The sequence below is a fragment of the Caenorhabditis remanei genome, chromosome IV (genome assembly GCF_010183535.1).
Source record: "Caenorhabditis remanei strain PX506 chromosome IV, whole genome shotgun sequence".
In the NCBI taxonomy this organism is placed as follows: domain Eukaryota; kingdom Metazoa; phylum Nematoda; class Chromadorea; order Rhabditida; family Rhabditidae; genus Caenorhabditis; species Caenorhabditis remanei.
The window spans coordinates 12,470,404-12,486,461 of NC_071331.1; the positions used below are offsets into that span (position 1 = coordinate 12,470,404).

At 35.5% G+C, this 16,058-nt stretch overlaps 3 protein-coding genes across 3 annotated transcripts; 2 read left to right on the forward strand and 1 right to left on the reverse strand.

Moving 5' to 3' along the window:
• Positions 1 to 394: 394 nt before the first annotated feature.
• GCK72_013557 (uncharacterized protein) lies at positions 395 to 2,466 on the forward strand (the record flags this gene model as incomplete). Its single annotated transcript, XM_053729891.1, has 7 exons — positions 395 to 454; positions 802 to 920; positions 1,016 to 1,173; positions 1,270 to 1,391; positions 1,453 to 1,638; positions 1,686 to 2,282; positions 2,344 to 2,466. 7 exons carry the CDS (start codon positions 395 to 397, stop codon positions 2,464 to 2,466), a joined length of 1,365 nt encoding a protein of 454 aa, XP_053584663.1.
• A 617-nt stretch (positions 2,467 to 3,083) lies between these two features.
• Positions 3,084 to 4,221, forward strand: GCK72_013558 (uncharacterized protein; the record flags this gene model as incomplete). Its single annotated transcript, XM_003101267.2, has 3 exons — positions 3,084 to 3,162; positions 3,211 to 3,834; positions 3,887 to 4,221. 3 exons carry the CDS (start codon positions 3,084 to 3,086, stop codon positions 4,219 to 4,221), a joined length of 1,038 nt encoding a protein of 345 aa, XP_003101315.2.
• Positions 4,222 to 4,527: 306 nt separating this feature from the next.
• Positions 4,528 to 5,857, reverse strand: GCK72_013559 (uncharacterized protein; the record flags this gene model as incomplete). Its single annotated transcript, XM_003101386.2, has 6 exons — positions 4,528 to 4,692; positions 4,749 to 4,823; positions 4,872 to 4,964; positions 5,206 to 5,442; positions 5,570 to 5,692; positions 5,750 to 5,857. 6 exons carry the CDS (start codon positions 5,855 to 5,857, stop codon positions 4,528 to 4,530), a joined length of 801 nt encoding a protein of 266 aa, XP_003101434.2.
• Between the last annotated feature and the right edge of the window lie 10,201 nt (positions 5,858 to 16,058).

The window sequence follows — 16,058 nt, forward strand, 5'->3', positions numbered from 1 at the left end:
TTATCAATAAAAATTAAGAATTTTGAAACTCACCCATCCGAAATTAAACTGAATGAACATGAACAGATTGCATAAAAAAGAACTTTGTGTCATTCCAAAAAGAAGTGTGTCTGTTACACTTATTTTTTCAATCGGTGAACCCAGAAGACACGGGGACAAAATAAATGGAAGTATGATGAGTTCCCACATCAATCCATCTTTTGTTACAAATTTTCCATGAAATGGATAAGCTATAGAATACGCCAAAACTTGATAGAAAATAAGCATTGGTGCTGCACTGATGATAGAAAACACCATGTCATGAAAGCGCCAGAGGAGTTGGATGGAAGAAAATAAGGAATCAATAAATTAGGTGTGGAAGGGTGGAGAGATCCCCCGAGAAGCGACTAGCCGTATGTTTGAGCGACATTATGGACCATTGGAATGGGTTGACATCAAGACAGACGTCTGTCAGGTTACTGTAGAAGACTCTGGGAATATCAATTATGAGACTGAAATTATCAAAAATGGTTCTGGCGGAGGGTATGTCTACATTTCTAACAACGTTTACCACCGTATCCTACAGATTCCAAACGCCGAAAACATTAATTCACGTATGTTTCTTCAATTTCTTCACGCGATGAATCAGAAAAATAATCAAACAACCAAAAAACGTTCATTCTTATTATTTTGTTTTCTTTTCGGCGGCATATCAACAAGTGAAATGACTGAAATTCATAATGCCGAGGTGAGTGGAAGTACCATACGTAGATATCTTTTTCGAAAATAATCTGAAACTGAACACAACATTTCCATTTTCAGTTAACTCAAGAAGTAGTCATTGGATCAGTAGCAGCGTGGCTTGAACAGACAAATGACTCCATATTGAGCATTGAAGTCGCTTTTCAACGTGATCTCACTCAAACTTCGAATCAGGATTTGTTCGTTTTTCATATATTTTTCTGTTTCAATACGGCTACTTGTTTTGTTACTTTTGATTCGTAGTTGGTTTTCCGCACAATGTAGGAAATTTCAGAATTGCGACAACGAGAATTGATATACTGAAAGGGGAAGATTTCCGTCCAATGAACAGAGGTAAACATATGTGGAATGGTGAGGATCAGAAGATGATTGAAAAAATGCAAAGGAAGAGACCAGAAGTTAAACAGAAGGCAACGGTTGGATTGGTTAAAGGTGGGTTTAGAAATTTATTTGGGTTTTTGATTTGAAATCTAACAGTGAGAAAGTTATTGATGCGTTCCTGAACAACCATTGAGAAAATATTTCCAGAATCTGTTGAGAAGACGAAATCCAAATCCAAATCAATATCTAATGAACCTGAGAAAAAGAAAGGAGAAGATAAATCCAAGAAATGGTCGGATAAAGTTGAGAAGAAAGTTGCTGTGAAATGGGTGAGTGCTGAAAATTAGATATATATTTTGAACTTACTAAAACAAACACGCCTCACTCCAGGAAATTCCATCAGCCGAGTACTATCCAGTCCGATATGATGAGCGAATCATTCGTAATCCAACTGCCAAGAAGCAATGCGCTGAATTACAAACTGCTCAAGAAGCTCCAGCAATTCGTGAGAGAGGAGATGCGAATGATCGTACGGATCAAGATTGTCTCACTCATCCACGGGATTTGCATTCATCGGTATTTTTTAAATGTATATTTTCTTATTTAAATATTTGAACTTGTAGAAAGAATCACTGGCATCACAAGGATCAACTCAAAGAGATAGTTCACCAGAGAGAAAACAAGAAATGCCAGTAGAACCACCACCTGTGAAACCAATAGAAGAGATTGTTCCGGAGAAAATTCCAGAGAAAATTCCAGAAAAAGTTCCAGAAGAACCGAAAAAAGAAGAAGAGGTTAAGAAAGTGGAAGAAGTGAAGAAATTAGAAGAGGTGAAACCGGAGGAACCGAAAAAAGAAGAGCCAAAGGTTGAAGAAGTCGTGAAGAAGTTAGAAGAGCCTCCGCCAAAGGTTGAAGAGATCAAGAAAGTAGAGGAACTGAAGAAAGAAGAAGAAATTAAAAAGGAAGAACCACCGAAAAAAGAAGAAGAAGTTCTGAAGAAAGAAGAACCGAAAAAAGAGGATCCTCCTAAGCATATAGAAGAAAAGAAAGAAGAAAAGAAGGAAGAAAAGAAGGAAGAACCGAAAAAGGATGAACCGAAAAAGGAGGATCCTCCTACAAAGATAGAAGAAAAGAAAGTAGTTGAGGAAAAGAAGGAAGTGACAAACAAAGAACCTCCGGTGGTGGTTGTTGAGGAGAAGAAACCGAAAAAGAAGATCCAGGTAAAACAAACTGTTTCAAAAGTGTTGTAATTGTTCTTCATCTAATATACTTCATCTTCAGATGAACGTGAAACGGTTTCCGGATATGGGAGATCTCACGATTCTATCGGAAAACAATGGAATGGTCACCTTCAGTTGCTCGACGAGACATCGAAACAAGAAGGCGAAAAAGAGTGAAAAGTGATTTATTTGTTGTAGAGAGAATGAAGATGTTTACGCAAAAGTTTTAAAACAAACATATTTTGAAAAAAAATCTATATCCTAACCTGCATAATGAGAGGCGTCTTCTCAAAGATTCTTCATTAAAATGCGACTCTGAAATGGTTTTGAATGATGGAAAACAAATATCATTGTAATTCGCAAATTGAAACTTCAAATCTTCAGAAATTGTAACCGAAAAATTCGAAAATTAGATGGGGAATTAGTGACAGCCGTCTGGCAGGTTTTATCTCTCGAATACAGAATAATATAATTGTTTCGAAAAGGATCTAATATTTGTTATCCCAGATTGAAATTTTTTGAATCAGATTTTACGACTCACTCTTTTTTGGTTTCACTGTATTCACATATTTCTTTACTTATTTGTTTAAATCTTAATGTTTTTGTGGAGAATCAATTTCGCTAATTGTCGACCGCGCTACTGGAATCTGTAATGGAAACGCGACGCAGCATAGTTCGTCTTCACATCTCACATCTGTCATTCCCGCCATTTACTATTTTCGAAAAATATAGATCCACTCTCACTCTTCCCGTCTATAGTTATCTTGTTAGTCTTCTTCCTTTTCACTCACGAATTAGAAAATGAATCAGTCGATTCTTTCTACTTCAAATCCAAAACTATCTAACTCAGTCCTTGAGAAAATTTATGAATTCTGGCAACGTAAGTGTTTATTTACCTAATCCTAATCCAAATTTATTTATTTTTTAGAGCCAGAAAACTACAAACATGTTCCCGTGGAAATCGCTCTTGAATTATTCAATTCAAACAAAATTAAAATGAGAGAACTTGCGTGGTATTTGGAGACAGGTTCAAATATTCCTGAGAACTTTGAGGACATTTGTAAAGAGCTTGTTGAGAAGCATTTCCCTCAACTTATTCATGAGAAAGAGGGAATGGTGTATTACAATTGGTATGGATTTTTCCAATATTGTGTTTATGTCCAAGATGATGAGGATTACAATCAACAAGAAGAGGAGCATGAGAGGAAATTAAAGGAATATGAATCTCAGTTGACCGCAATGGAAATGATTTCGGCAGGAACCGAAATGGTTCAAAAGATTATTGAGAATAAGAGAGAATTGATGATGACGAATCCAAAGAAAGCACTGAAAATAGTGGAACCAGCGCAATGGATTATGTATAAGAGATTCAATGATATCGATCGATCCAAGTATCAAAAGGAATATATTCGACGATTGAGTTCGAATGAAGAACCGCACAAGGCTCATTTCTTCGCTTTTGAAGAAGTTATGACAGCATTGTTGAAAAAACAACAACAAAATTCGGCGGAGAAGGGCAATAATAAATGCTCGAAGACGATTCCAAAAAAGGGTAAGTATCCCTTTTTACCATAGAAAACTTAATCGAGCAATTTTCTTTTCAGCAAAAACTATAAAGAAATCAGAAACTCCAGTGGACTTGAGTTTCCTGAAACCGTATCTTTCAAATGATGCAGTCAAGAGAGTTGAAGAGAGTGTTGGAAAGAACTCGATCAAAAAGGGAAAAGTCAAGAAACAGGAGAACAAGAACGAAGTGAACGAAGAAGTAAAAGAAGAAGAGAAGGCTTTGACTGTTCGTGATTTTCTGAAAATGAAAAAAGAATCAAGAAAGTCTTCAATGGATATACTGAAGAAAAACAGAGAGCAACCAGTTGAAGAGTTTGGTTCGAAAGTTAATATGGATTGTAACAATAGAAAAGAAAATATTCAAAACCAATAGTATAATTCTAAGAAAGAAACGGCATCAAAAAGAAATTTACAATTCCGTCCAGGAAATAATGCTCTGTTGAAATGCTGAAAATGCAGTCAGCTATCAAATCTGTCTGAATATTTCAAATTCGCCACCAATACTCGAGTGAACTTTTAAATTACCATTGAATTTACAGTTGTTGCATAATATTGTTTTCTGTTTTTCTTTTCAACCTTATCTTGTCTGTCTGTGTGTCATAAACCTAAAAATAATAAATTAGAAATCTTCATTTTGTCTTGTTAGAAATTAAAGGGGTTCTCTCTTCTCTTTTCCTCGTCAACACCGATTCAACTCGGCACACCACAACGCATCGACCACTTGTTGATCCACAAATTTTGCTAGTTCTGCAATCTTTTTATCAGCCATTTGATAGCATTGATCAGAAGTTCTTCCCTTCGGAAGTGATGCACATGCCGTGTTGGCAAATGAGGTTATGTCTGTCTGGAAAGATATTGATTTTAAGTTTTGAAGAAGTCATCAAATTTTAAATAACTTACTTTTGAAGTGACTGCATAATTCTTCGCATTCTCCAACATTCGCTCACAGAATGCACATGTCAGACGTTTCTCATCCTGAAAACATTCATGTAAACAAAGATTTTTAAGATAGGATTCACTCACAACTTCTTCTTTTTCTGGAACTTTTTCTCTCGAAGTTTCGACAATTGTGTTACGAGAAACATATTTTGCTCGGAGAGGTGGTGGAATGAGAATCTGAAATGGAGAAATGGAATCAATATTTATTCAATAAAAATGTCATTGTGATGCAGTTCATCTTTTCTAGCATTGGTGTAAACCGCTTCAACTTTATTTTGAAAATAATTATGGAATAAAAAAAGGAATGCACATTTGAAACGTTCAACCGATCCACTTGATTTTTGAAACAGAAAATTTCTTAAACCGGCTATCTGCATATCTACAGAATCTACAGATTCAAAAAGTAACTCAAACTTACTTCCAAAACATTCTTGTGTCCAATTCTATCCGTATGCTCTTCTCTTCTTTCTGGAATAACTGGAGGGGGAGGTGGTGGTCTTGGAGTTGTTGTGGTTGTTGCACGAGTCGTAGTCGTCGGGGGTACTGTAGTTGTTGTAGTACGTCTTCTTGTTGTTGTCGTTGGCAGTTCGATTTCTTCGATTTCTTCTTCTGGGTACTGTGTGGATGCTTCAATTGGTGGGAGGGGGCCGCCGACCTGGATCAAAACGGAATATTTACAAAACAAATCCGATTCTGATTATTGTGATCACTGATTCAAAGTCAGTTTCAATATCAAACTTTTATAACTTGATATCTAATGAATTCCCCTTTCTGAAACTCACCGCAAACGGATTCGTCTCATCACAGAAATTCATTCTCACACAAACATCTTTTGACGATAAATCGTAATTAATCGAGTAGTAGATCTCTGGAAGTGACGTCTCCACAAACGCGAAGCACTGCTCCTGTAAATTTTCCTAACATCGAGATTTCAAAATTCAGAATCTAAATTATTTGGGCACCTTGAAAACGGATGGAAGCACTCGACATTTCTCATAAAGTTGGTTTCGAAGCTGATTTTCAGAGAGTCCAACGCGATGTTTAGTTACGGAGAGTAGTTGAGTACACATGAAACAGCCGAGGTTCGAGGGAGTGTTGCCGTTGGGTGATGGGGATGGTCTGGAATTTCATTATTACCGTTTCGAGTGGTTCTCAAGGTTTCGGAATTGTGTTCTGCCACAATGATTGAGGGTTTACATTCTCTTTCTCACTGATTTTAAACGAATTTTCCGTCAATTTGACTTAAAATATCAATGACATTTCACAACGGATATACTAGTAAGGTTAATCTTGAAAAGAAATACGAGATCGAAATGTGCTATTCCAGATGAGGTTCGTAGGTGATTCGGCGTTTTTGTCCAAGCAGAAACACTAATGAATTCGACTACCAACACCCGATTTTTTTCGTCTCATTTCCAAAGAAATTCTAACTGTGTTGGTGGAAATAATATTCTCACTGTTTCAGAAATTACATTTCGGTATTCAAACTTCTAGTCGATCATTGGGCAATAGATGCACGCGCCTTCAATTCTTCAAAAATTTTGAACACTTTGTGATTCAAGGAGGTTACTTTTTCTTAAACTTCAATCACTACACTGGTTGAATATCGGATTCATTAATTTACCTCTGATTGACCACCGACTCTTCATTCCAGAAATACGTGAAAGTGACTTGAAACTGTTGTCCTAAAACGGCGAAAACTAATAGTAAACTTACCCTCATCCCAATATTATAATCTGAAATCAAATCAAAATTGAAATTTATTCGAAACAGAAGCCGAAATCAAAAATAAACAAGAAGACGAGTTGAAATGAAAATAGTTTTATTATTGAAATTCGATGAGAACGCGGCACAGAAACAATTGAAAATAGGAGGAGTCTCTGCTTTCTTTTCCGATCCAAAATAAGAATTCGTTTCTCTTTTTCTCTTTCTCTTTCTCCTCAAGCACTGTATTTGGTAAGAGAAGCTCGACGAGAGAGTACACAAATCGAGGAGACGCAGAGACTTGAGATGTGCGAATTTGAGCACCCGAGATGAGAGTTTACACACTTATGATCTGTTGGGAGGGAACTCAATTGCCTTATTTCGCCACCTCCTCCTACTGTATTTGTACTATAATAATTGGAGGAAACGAATGAACAAAAGGAGAAATGAGAGAGAAAACGGGTTTGAGTCGTGAATTTCAATCAGTTTTTTGGTGTTATCCGTGTGGGAAACAAAGTGCAATGTGGGAGCATTTGGGAATAGATGGAAGAGCATTTGGAGATGAATCCGTGGGAGAATTGATAAAGTGACAGTTTCTGAGGATTTCACAGATTTTTACATCGAACTTCATAAGAGGGGAAGACGACAACGCGACATTTCAGAAACAAAAGTTAGGAATTTTAATTCAACTCTTGTTTTGACTCAAAGTAGATTTGTCAAAAAACCATGTTTCAATAAGTCCTGATATCCTTGCAATCTAATTTTCCAACACTTCTTTCTTAGTTCTTGAAACCCCGAAGTTTTCTAATTCAACCCTCATTTTTTTGATGCAAATCACGGGACAAAAAGTTAGTTCATCGCGTAATGCTCTTCTTGTTTTTTCTTAATACATTAACCATGGCACAAATCGAATAAATTAGCATAATGCGTCCAGGAAGAAGACGACATTGGAAGAAGGAAAGTTTCTGGAAAAATAGGAGAAGAGGAAGGAGAAAAGAGATTTTTCTCTTTCCGGTTTTCCCCCTTCTTTAGATGTTTGTGATAACACGATTATACTTTTAGAGGGGGTTGGAGGAATGGATGCGTCGAGAAAGAGGCGGATATTTTCAGATTCTGAAAGTTATACTTTCTGTTTCAGATCTGGTAGAAATTATTCGTGGCAACTAGGATCTGTTAGTCGAAACTTGCTTTCTTTGATGAAACTGCTGAGTAACAATATAAAACATCAATTTGCCTGCTAACTAAAAACAGACCAATACCAAGACAGTCTTAAACTAAGGGTTTTAAATTCATCGAGTACATATTACTATATTCTGAAACAGAGTCTATTCCTGCAAATCACAACTTTCAAAATCTCTTACCTCCTCTATCTTCTCTACTTTTTTCTTCCTTTTCCTTTACTTCATCACTAATTCTCCTCAATTATCGTCTTGTTGCTCTTCTTTCCCTCTCTCCTGTCCATGTTTTTGTGATGTCCATTCCTACTAATTCCTTTCGTTTTTTCTCACTTCACACCGAGTTGCTTTTGCAGAAAACACCTTTACTTCCTATGATACATCTCCATATATGTAGTTTGTAGTTTGGTGTATTAGAGTCATTTGTCCCGATTATTGCTCGTATTGGGTTATGACAGTTATTTGTTATTCACTTCATCGCAAAAAATTTAAATTAAAAACGAATATGAGTCGGTGAATGTTTCATGTGAATGGTGCCCTCATCAACAATTTATTGGTGGATGGTTTATGAAATTAAAAATTGAAATTTTGGGAAAATAATTGGAAATTTTGAAACAGAAAGTCGTGAAGACATAAATTTTTTCAATCTCCCTAAAAGTAATTTACTGTTCCAGAAGGGAGTCAAAAAGTTGACACGAGTAAGTTGAGCAATACATTTCTTGTTTTTGGTAAATTGGTAAATTATTGGTTCCGGTTATTATTGGTTTTTTGATTTTCCAGAGTTCATGAATTTTCATTCCGACATCATATGACCGCAAAAAAGTCCCTACACGAGAGAGCTCTGATGACCGCTCGGATGTTATTCAGAGTCTAATAAACAAGAGATATCAAGTCTTTAGAAAAACAAAATTACTGTTTCACGGCTACCTCATGAATCCCTTCAACGGCGAAATAGTCATTCCGCAACACTCTAAGTGAAACATTTTTCAAAATCTGTAATTTTCCTCCTCAAATTATGTCACTGCAGAAAGTTTCTGTTTCAGAATAAAACAAAATATTAAACTAAATTACAACAATAATAGGTAGTTAAACCCATAAATTTTAAAAAAACTCTTTAAATTTGAATAATGTCCAAAGTTGAATTATATAAAAACTTTAAGTTTACCCACCATCAGAAGCCTATAATTTCTTACTACTGTTTCAGAAGTACCGTATACCACTAGGTTAAGTTCTAACTATTCGCTTTGAACAATGAGGCAGTGTTTTTCTAATAAATTTCCATTCAAAAATCCTCAAACTTTGTTCCATTTTCCGTCTATTTTTTCACTTTTCTGTACAGAGATTGGTGTTGTTTTTTTGCCATCTGCACCCCCATTTTTCTCACTCTCTTCTTCTTCGTCGTCTGAAATAATTGTATAATTTTTCTCTCCTAAATCGCATTTTCCCATTCCTTTTTACTTCTGCGACAAGCTCAATGTTCACTTTTTTGGTCGTCTTTTTCTGGTTTTTTGTCATTTGTCTGCCCCCATTATCATGGTCAAAGAAATTGAGATGAATAGAAAAAGAAACAAAAATAGAGTATGTGATATTGAAGATATTGAAGAAGAAAAAATAGAGGAAAAGTTGAAGAAATTTGAATAGAAATTGGTGAAAAATGGGGCGAGAACAAGCTCGTTCCAACTTATCAATCATCGTTTTCCTTCTAGACATTTCTCATTTTTTCATCTCATCATTTATCATTTTCATCTTCTTTCAACACTCTTTTGAGTGCTTCCCGAGAGAGAGACCTCCCTCTTGAGATGTTTCAAAGTACACAATATATATTCGCCTTTTTCTATTTTTTCTCCCCGAATTTTCACACCCTTTTTCCTTTTTTGTTAAGTTTTGTGTTTTGTAATTTTGATGTTATTGCTTCGAAAGTTCTAGTCAATTTAGAATTCCTCCGAGATCAAAGAGTGTTCTGACTGCGTACTTCATAATCATCTAATGAGGTTGAATTTGGATAAAAGTACTCGGTTTCACAGTTGAAACACAAACTATGTCTATATCTGGAATACTGATTTGTAGAAGGTCTGGTGCACTCCAATAGGGTTGTTTCAAACGCTGTTAACTTTAGATAACGTCTCTCTGTTTTGAATTAGCGTTAAAATTATCAAGCGCTGATAGGTTTACATTTCGGGATTTTTTCTTTGGTTTCATCAGCAAAACAACTGTAATTTATAAATGTAAACTATTATAGCTAGAACATTTTAGTTTAGTAAATCGTCAAATGATTTCAAATCGGATGACTATGTGACTTTAGCAAAGTAATTTTGCCTTTAGGTTTAATTTTCAAAGATGCATCGAAAGTGCTGCCAGATTACTCACGGTTTTCTATTTCTACTCATGGCCGATCCCGTGTCCGTTCTTGAAAAGATATAATTGTTATGGCCTACTGTGTTTTCTAAATTTCATTTCTTCAATATAAGAATCATAGATTCTGGATGAATTGATAACTCGAAATTATTCCTTCTTCCACTTATTTTATGAATCTCTAGTGTCCATATTCAAAAAGTTCCAGAACTGTTCTAAAAATAATCCACTTTCACATCATAATCTGAGCCTCCCCATATCCTATTTTCAGATCAAAGATTTGTCCGTTTCAGCTCTTCAAATCGGCTAATCTCATCTTCCTGACGATATCCGCTTTACTATTCCTCTCATTTTTCCCTCTTGTAGGTCAACTTGACACTTTATTCTCGTTTCAGACAGTAATCTTACCTATGTTTTTCTTAGGTTATGAATCGTTATTTTTCCAGTTCCGAAACGAAATAATCTGATACCTTCTACTTCTTCTTTGTTCTTCCACTTCCTTCTTCGTATGCACACAAAAAGATGACCTCAGCAGTCCATCCAGTATTCTCTACTTTTTCTAGTTTCTGCTTCGAGAGTGAATCTATCCAAAAATTGGTACTGGATGAAGGAATGTGTCCGGAGAAAAAGTGGGGAATGGGGGCAGATTTCCGAGCGAATGACATTGAACAATAGAAGAGTCTTTCCCTTCGTTTTCCTTCATTGACCGCCTACTTGCTCAGCTTTTTTTCCAGCAGACATTATTATTAGTTGTTTTTTGATACATTAATGACCACATATTTGTAAAGTAGGCTTATTCAATGTGTTACGGTTTCAGAAAAATTGAAATTCTGATGAGTATGGTTTCTATAGACAACATAAATTTTCCCGTTTCAGTTAAATAGGATATAACTGTATCTTCTTCTCCAATACTGCCACGTACAATTGTCAATGCATTCATATACTGTTAATCATAATTGGGTAAAACTTGAAAATCAGTGCAGATAAAATAGTTTTCAGTTTAAAAAAACTTTTAACGCTGGTTCTCAAGCAGCCTCACAGGTATCTTGTTACCTCTCTGAAGGTTTCAACTTTACCTCAGTGTTCTCACTTTTTCAGAGAATCTAAAAAGCACGATAGTCAAAACAGACAATTAGAACTGAGAGAAGAACTGGAAAATACAACGTTTCTATCGAAACGTCTGCTACCGGAGCCCATCCTCAAAACGTGCAAGCTTTAAGTTTCTCAAAATTCCAACCTTTGGGAACATCGGTTTCGAGAATGAGGGAATTGAAATTCCAGAAGCTGAACATATTCGGTGAAAACACAATTGCCTCTCATCATGCCTACGTTATAGAAATACTACGAATTGTAGTACACTTTTTTGATCCTTGTCTGAAACATAACTTTTTCGAATCAATATGCTGAACATACAGTTTCTGTGACTCATGAAAAGTTGAATTTTAGATCTAACTATTGATGATTGAATAGGATTGAATAGGATATTTGAATAGGAAATCTTTCATCAACAGTATTGTCAGGTTTCGTCAGAAGCATACATAGTGACAGTCTCTATTGAACCGAAAACTGATAGGAATCGGATGAAAGAAAACTATCACGAACTGGATATTGTTGCTGTTTTCCTCTATTTTTCTCTTCAAGAAGGAGTAAAAAACACTCAAACTATCTCCTTCCATTTTCTTCTTTTTTCTCCTTCCTGAATGACTCTTCTACTTCCACTTTGGGTCATCTGGGTATGGAAGACACCCCTTCTCTTTCCCATTAAAAAAAGTGTCGAATTTCCCTCCCCTTCTCTTCCTGGAGCAGGACATCGACGTCGTCAATCTGAAGTCTCCAGAAGGCCTTCACGCCTTCAGTTTTTTCTGTCGTCTCTTTTGGGGTTGTTGTAGAAAAAAGATAGAGAAAGAGGAAGAAACGAGGGGTTTTGAATTTCATTGCAGAGGAGCCAATTCCGATTTTCAGTTGGAAAATCCGATGAGATGGTGCCAAAACTAAAAACACTTTTATCACTTTTATTTCTCTCTTTTCTCTTATTTTTCTGACGGAACTGAGAATCCTGTTCTCTGGATTTTATTTTTATGGCAGTCTGAAACGGAATGGACTTCATTTCGGAATTTTGTTCATACTGAGAATTAGCAGACATTTCTTTAATGTGATAAATTGTTTTACTGTTTCATGAAATATTGAATTATCTGCAAATTTTTACAAAAGCGTTACAAAAGCTTCATGCACGGGCCCAATTTCTCTAACATCCTGAAACCATTTGTTTCTGTTTCATATTTATGTTTAAAGTTCACTTACTCAACGTCTCATCACTTAAATTCAGCTCGTCTATCAATGAGTCACGTAACATTTCCAACTTCTCGAAAAAATGAATAAGACAGAAAAAGGAGAAGAAGAAGAGACACACCGGAAATTGAACCCTCGAGAAACGCGTGTTTTAGATGATGATAAGCTGATTGACTGTGATATTTATGGTGATACGAATAGCAGTTTTCAGTCACTTACGTGCATCTTCGGATTTTCGGTTTCTAGCAATCCATTTTTTCTTGATCTATAGGGCAGTCCATCATCAAAGCATGGGTATTCCGAAACTTCAATAATGTTTCCGAAACTTCTTATATTGAAGTTTACTCTGGTTAAACATTCCCTCCAGTTGTTTCCGTGTCAAATTACCAATGACTTCCCATTGGATTATTCAAAGACTATAATCGAATATTAAGGATGTTCTAACTCGTTGGATCTTCTTAATGTCTCGGCCTAGCAAACGACCATTTCAGTTAAAACCGTATATTTGTCATGAAGAATCGTAGATATTTATCAGTTTTTCTTATGAGGCTACTCACGTACGGAAAGACGTTTTTCCCCTCGATTCATTAATTAGAAAAAAACGAAGAAAAAACGAATAATTAACGGTTTTTCTGATAAATGAATCGAGAAGTCGCAATATCTCCTCAATGCTTAATTTCATTTTGTTTCAAAACACAAACCTCCTCCGAGCTTCGCAAAAAGTGTGAACTCATCCAATTTCTAATATATTTGTTCATTCAACCATTGAAAGAACACCTCTTCTTCTTCCTAATTTGCATATCGTTGCACTCTTTCTCTCCCATGAATCAGTATTCATTTATTCAGTTTTTGATTTCAAATACTCACTATGATCGTCACCGCGGGAAGTTTATTTTTTTGAGTGAGGAGTGTGAGAAATGAAAGAAAAACGCTCTACGTGTGATCTCTAGAACTACGTTTTTTCTTGAGTTGGAAATCAGAAATCTAGGATTGCAGCCTAATTTATAAACTCTTCCGTTTCAAGATTTTCAGATAAAAAGATCCATCAACCATTCCTCCGCTGTGTCTTCCGTTTCTTTTTTGACTCGTGTCAATTCCCAATTGACTTCTGTCATCAGCATTATCTTGTCAATTAGCTTGTCTAGAAGAGTCATGCTTTATTGTTTTCCAGGTATCCCCTCTTCTTCTTATTCCTTCTCAATTCCCTTTTCTCTTCAGTCTCAATTCAAACAATACTGACGTAATAATCAGCAGTTATCACTCAGCATTTCGAGTACATTTCAAACTATTCATTAGTTTTTTTCGTTTTCAAAACACAACTCCGAGTGTTTAAATGGTGCGGATTTTCTATAATGAAAGTAAGTAGCTCTAATTGAATAAACTGTAATAGCTAAGAAAATCAATATAGTTTTTTGAAACGGAAGAAATTTTTATTCTTTGTTCCGTATTTCTTAAGAGTCATGGACTGGATTTCGAGAATACAGCTATGGTTTTTTTTGATAATTTTACCGAGTTTACTTTCAAAACAGTTCTTGTTCCCGTTTTCAGTACAAGTAAAGTTGTCTTCTGTTAATTTCTGAAACTCATATCTTTCTGTATTAAAATGTCTTCTTAATTTGATAAGAATGATTTTTTGTTGATAAAATCCATTCGGAAACAATCTTAATCTCGATGTTAGTTCATGAGCAACACTGTGAATTATGAGTTCCGAGTTTAGTTTTATTTTTTTTTAAATTAAATTAGAGGCTATTTGCTCACCCAACATTGCACCTTTAACAAGTTCCAAACTGTTTATGAAACTTTGTAAATGCATTGAAACGGAAATTAATTGAAAGTTCAAAAAGCAACAGCGTCGTTCGACTACATTCTCGTTTTCTCTGCTCTCTGAACTACTCAATTTTAATCTTTTCCGAAAATGGAAGACAAAAAAATCATGGAGGGATGCCCCTGGTAATCTTTAAAAAAGAAGAGAATACACAAACAATGCTATTCAAATTCTTCAAAATCAGCTGGTCGTCTTCTTCCATTTTTCGTCTCAACTCTATTCTCGGTTTGTGCAAAAAATTAGGGTCGGTTTGTGACGGCATTTGGCGGGGATTTCCGGTACCCACCAAGTTGACGGGAGACTCACTTTATTTCTTTCTTTTTCCATCACTGAGTGTTATGTTTGGGAGACTACGGACCCCCTTCTCAACCCAAACTTTCTTTTTTTAGTCTATCTGTGTCGACCGATTCGTTTTCAGTTCAATGGAATGAGCAAGTGGCAATAAGCACTTCATCATCGAGAGAGTGTCCTCTCTCACTCGTTTTTTGATGGGGGTGGTTGGGAGGACCCACCCAAAACACCATGGATTATTGGTGCTCCCTCCCACTTTTTGTCTATTTTTTTATTGTTTTCACACCACTTTCCACTCACTTTTTTGTTCCAATTTCTATTCAGAGATGAATTTGAAAAACGAGAGAAAAATGAAGTTGACAAAACTTTTTGTCGAGAGAACTGGAATTTTTTTCTGTCTTTTTCAGCTTTTCTCTTTTTTGGCATTTTTTTGTTTTTTGGCAAGATCGGACAGAGTATACTGAGATATTGTAAATTTCAACAAGATCGGAGAGAGAGAGGGAGTTAATTGTTTTTGGTTAATATCACTGCCAAGGGTAGCAATTCGATTTTACGGATTTTCTTTTTCCAAGCAAATAGATATCATTGTAAAATTTCTTAAATAGAATCGTTCACACGTGGAAAATGTTTAAAACCGTGAGATATGAAAGATCTTCGATCTACGTAGATGAAGTGAATCTTTATTTGAAAGATGACTTATCAGAAAATTGTAACTCGTTGTTGCTCCATCTACCATTTTTCTTAAACTGAAAGTTATTCCAACAACAAACGAACGGGTTTCAAATAGAAAAGATTAAATATTAATTCTAGTGTCATTTTATTTCGAGTTCTTTCACCACTTCTTTAAAAGTCAAGTGTTAATAAGAAGTTCCACCAACATATTTGAATTTCACTTTTGACACTCAAAAACTGGAGGGACTGCTAAGAATTAGAGAACTTTGAGAAACACTGGCTCATTTCATATAAAGTCAAACAGAATTCCGAAAATACCTGAAGCATCTGTGAATCACAATTGGTTGTCTAATAGAAAATGAGAAACCGAAAATATCGATGTCGATCATATCTCATTCGAGCAATATTCATATCTTATGAATAACAGAAAAAAGTTGTCTTCCAGACATTCTCTTTTCTGAAACATATCTTATTTTTGTAGGATCATCACCTCCTCTGTCCATATATCTCTAAATGCTTTCAGAACTACATCAGATAAGTTCTAAAAGGTTTCATAAGTTGGAATAGATCATGGAAATTAGCCCTTTATTAACTGCAAATCTTCTTGTTTTTCTTCTTGTTCTTCTTTTTTTTTTAATCGCCCGTTCTCCGCCTTCTTTATTTTTCCTTTTTCCGTTCTGAAAACAGATTTGTGTAGTGTGACACGTTCCACTTCTTTCTTCATTCCGTCACAACCATGCATATCTCAAAACGATATTCCCATCGTTTTCAGATTTTTTAGAGCATCTTCATGAGATAGATGAAGTATTTTTGGTCTGAAACTGATCAAACTTCTAAGTTACACGGAACTGCAAAAAATGCTTTTAGAAGACTATTTTCTCTTCATCTTATTACTATTTCTACTACTATTACTACTACTCAAAACCACAAAAACCCCACTTTTCTTCTTCTTTATTTTCTCAC